The following is a 4055-nucleotide window of genomic DNA, read 5'->3' as shown; positions in this document are numbered from 1 at the left end:
ATTTTTAAAAACTTTCTTATTTTATAGACAATTTTGCAAAAAATTTATATTTTTAAAGAATATTTTTTTAAAAATTGCTCTTTTTAAAGAAATATTTTTGATTCACTTTTTATAGAAAATTTTTCAAAAATTTCTCTTTTTATAGAAAATTTATAAAAAATTTCACTTTTTATAGAAAACTTATCAAAAATGTTACTTATTACAGAAAATTTTAAAATTTTTTTTATTTTAGAGAAAATTTTTTAAAAGTTTCAGTTTTTATAAAAAAATTTTAAAAATGTATCTTTTAATAGAAAATTTTTTAAATATTTAACTTTTTATAGAAAATTTCTCAAAAATTTCAGTTTTTAAAGAAAATTTTCAAAAATTTCAGTTTTTATAAAAAATTTTCAAAAAATTTCCCCTTTTATAGAAAATTTTTTTAAAATGTATATTTTTATAGAAAAGTTTTGATAACATTTTTCAAAAATTTTAAATTTTCTTTCTATTTGTGGAAAATTTTTTCGAAATAATTGTCTTTTTTCTTCAAAACATTCTTTTTATAGAAATTTTATTCGAAAAATTTCCTTTTAATATTAAATTTTTAAAAATTTCTTATTTTTGTAGAAAATTCCTGTTTTTTTAAAAAATGTTCGAACAGAATTTAAGTTAAAAACATTAACATTTTCTTTTTCCACAGGACCATAGTAACACTCACACACAATTTACATAAATATCGCGTAAGTAAGTATACCCATACATTATAATTTTTCATTATGTTGAGTTTTTTTTCTGCTTTTGGGTGGTGATGGTGATGTTGATAATTTTTAGCTGTTGTTAGTGTTGTTATAGACTTTGTAACATCTTGTTGTAGACTTTAATATGATGAAATTCCTTGAAGGCATCGCGAAAACGTACTTTTTGTTCATTGCCCAATTTTGCATAGAAATCCTGAGCAGATGTCACGAACAATGCAATTTCGTGATGACCCAATTTTTCACAATTCATTCTTGTATTATTTGCTGATGATGTTGTTGGTGTTTTACTAGTTGCTGCTGCTGCTGTCGTTGTTGTTACTGTTACAGATGTTGTTGGTGTTGGTATGCCACTCAACAGCAACGGAAATAGTTTCATTAAATGAAGATTTATAGAAGCCGAAAGAAATACAACACTCAGACTCCAGACTGCTTTCTGTTCGGGCAACGCTAAAAACGTGGGCAATGAGCAGGTGAGCCAATCTTGTAATTGTTGTAAAAATGAAGAATCAATGGCCGAGCGGAAAACCTGTTGGAGAAAAGTATTTCAAAAGAAAAAAAACAAAAAATGAAGATTAAAGCAAGAACATGTACGTACGTAACACGCAGTATAATAAGAGTAAAATGTACATAATTACAAGTTATTTTTAATTACTATAAAGCAGAGAGTCTTAAAAATACGTTAAATTTAAATTTTTTTAATTTTGCTACTTACAAACTTGAGCCAAGATTTTATGTAAACTATTTTTTTAACTTAAATTTATAAACATTTTAAACTCTATAACAGTTAGTGATCATCTGCTTTTTTGTAATATTACCATAATACTCTTAAAATTTTACAGCAATATTTTTCTTTAATAAATATGACGTCGTTTCGTTTAATACGTATAAAATTATCTTTATAAATAAAACTAAATAACTATGATTATGGCAGACATACCTGAAATACAATCATGGCAATAACATCGCTGTGTGGTTGATTTATTGCTAAGAACTCCTTTATGACCTTCGTCAATATTTCTTTAGGTGGCACTAAATCACGTATCATTTGGCACAATACTTGCCCATAAATCCAAGCCGCTTCTTCAGTTGCGGTTTTAATGCATTGCAGCAAAATATCAACTTTATCAGTTTGTTGGGCGATTATCTCCGGGTCGTCTTGTACAATGCCATTACTTAATTCTGTATTTCCAATTGTTTTGCCGAACCTATACATACACACGCATAAATATATACATAAATAGAAAATATATATTTGTATGTAAATGTATGTATTTTATATATTATATATTTTCTATATAGAGTTTGATTCGAAATAAAGGTAATTTGTATTTTCAAATATCCTAGTAAATAGTAATTGTTATAATAAAGTTAAATTATTGTATGTACATGTAGTTAAATACATCTATTTATACAAATACACACAAATCACTCCCACACATTTACACTACCACATAACAATAAATATAATCGCATTATAAACTTATTGTTAAATTTGTGGCGGTAAATCGTGGCACAACAATTATAAACAAAAACCAATCAAACAAACAATTGTTTTACTTTGTACTTAGCAGCAGAGTATTTAAGGACTGTAAGCGTGTAGAAAATGGAAAACCTAATTAATTTATTAAATGCTAAAGATGTATGTGTGTGTGTATATTTAACAGAAACAGGAAAATCATTTAAAGAAAACTCAGTTCAAATTTAATTTGAAAATTTAAAAATGTTTTAAGATGTTTCTTAAACTTTACATTTGTAATACAGGGGATTGACTTTTAGTAACAAGTTAACCACCGGATTTCCATTCCACAGGTATGGAAGTGTTGTTTGGTGGCTCATCATATTGGAAAGTGTTCTACTTACTCTGTTGAACCGAAGGTCGTGGGTACGATTCCCTAACTTCTTCTTTCAGGCATCCTAACCAAAAGTTAGACCTGAATAACTAACTAACTAACTAACTACTAACTAACTAACTAACTAACTAACTAACTAACTAACTAACTAACTAACTAACTACTAACTAACTACTAACTAACGAACTAACTAACTACTAACAACTAACTAACTACTACTAACTAACTAACTAACTAACTAACTAACTAACTACTAACTAACTAACTACTACTACTAACTAACTACTAACTAACTAACTAACTACTAACTAACTAACTAACTAACTAACTAACTAACTAACTAACTAACTAACTAACTAACTAACTAACTAACTACTAACTATTTAACTAACTAACTAACAAACTAACCAAACTACTAGTAAACTGACTAACTAACTAACTAACTAACTAACTAACTAACTAACTAACTAACTAACTAACTAAGTAACTGACTAACTGACTAACTAACTAACTAACTAACTAACTAACTAACTAACTAACTAACTAACTAACTAACTAACTAACTAACTAACTAACTAACTAACTAACTAACTAACTAACTAACTAACTAACTAACTACTACTATCTATCTATCTATCTATCTATCTATCTATCTATCTATCTATCTATCTATCTATCTATCTATCTATCTATCTCTCTATCTATCTATCTATATATATCTATCTATCTATCTATCTATCTATCTATCTATCTATCTATCTATCTATCTATCTATCTATCTATCTATCTATCTATCTATCTATCTATCTATCTATCTATCTATATATCTATCTATATATCTATCTATCTATCTATATATCTATCTATCTATCTATCTATCTATCTATCTATCTATCTATCTATCTCTATCTATCTATCTATCTATCTATCTATCTATCTATCTATCTATCTATATCTATCTATCTATCTACCTATCTATCTATCTATCTATCTATCTATCTATCTATCTATCTATCTATCTATCTATCTATCTATCTATCTATCTATCTATCTATCTATCTATCTATCTATCTATCTCAAGATTTTACCCCTACATATATTTGGACTTTAGTAGTTGGTGGTATATAAATTAATCATAACTTATACGAATAGTCTCAGAAGATCAATATTCCTTTAAGACTTAATAAATCTATCAACAAGCACTATTAGAGTTATGGAATAGTAATTTAGTTTAATTCCCCGAAAAATATATAAACAAAACTTCTTAAGTTATCTCTTCGTTTTGACTTTAAAATCCCTTTATATTTTTTTAACAAAAATTTAAATTGAATAACATGCAAAACAAAAAATATTAATTCCAATTATCCAAAGAGAAAAAACAAAAACACTAAACAAATTTGCCGATTTTCTTAGCAAAAACAACAAAAATATATATATAAACTCCAAAAAATAATAATAAAATGTAATG

The 4055-nt window shown here is 25.9% G+C and overlaps 1 protein-coding gene across 1 annotated transcript; it reads right to left on the bottom strand.

Annotated features, from left to right (window-relative positions):
• Positions 1–539: 539 nt before the first annotated feature.
• LOC119615491 (huntingtin-like) lies at positions 540–1942 on the bottom strand (the record flags this gene model as incomplete). Its single annotated transcript, XM_037971495.1, has 2 exons — positions 540–1263; positions 1675–1942. Coding segments are annotated over 2 exons (706 nt in total), but the record flags the coding sequence as incomplete, so codon positions are not given.
• Positions 1943–4055: the final 2113 nt, after the last annotated feature.

This window comes from Lucilia sericata, unplaced genomic scaffold, assembly GCF_015586225.1.
Source record: "Lucilia sericata isolate MDLA Ls3-8-SP2 unplaced genomic scaffold, ASM1558622v1 Contig005390F_arrow, whole genome shotgun sequence".
In the NCBI taxonomy this organism is placed as follows: Eukaryota; Metazoa; Arthropoda; class Insecta; order Diptera; family Calliphoridae; genus Lucilia; species Lucilia sericata.
This window is presented reverse-complemented; position numbering and strand designations above follow the sequence as displayed.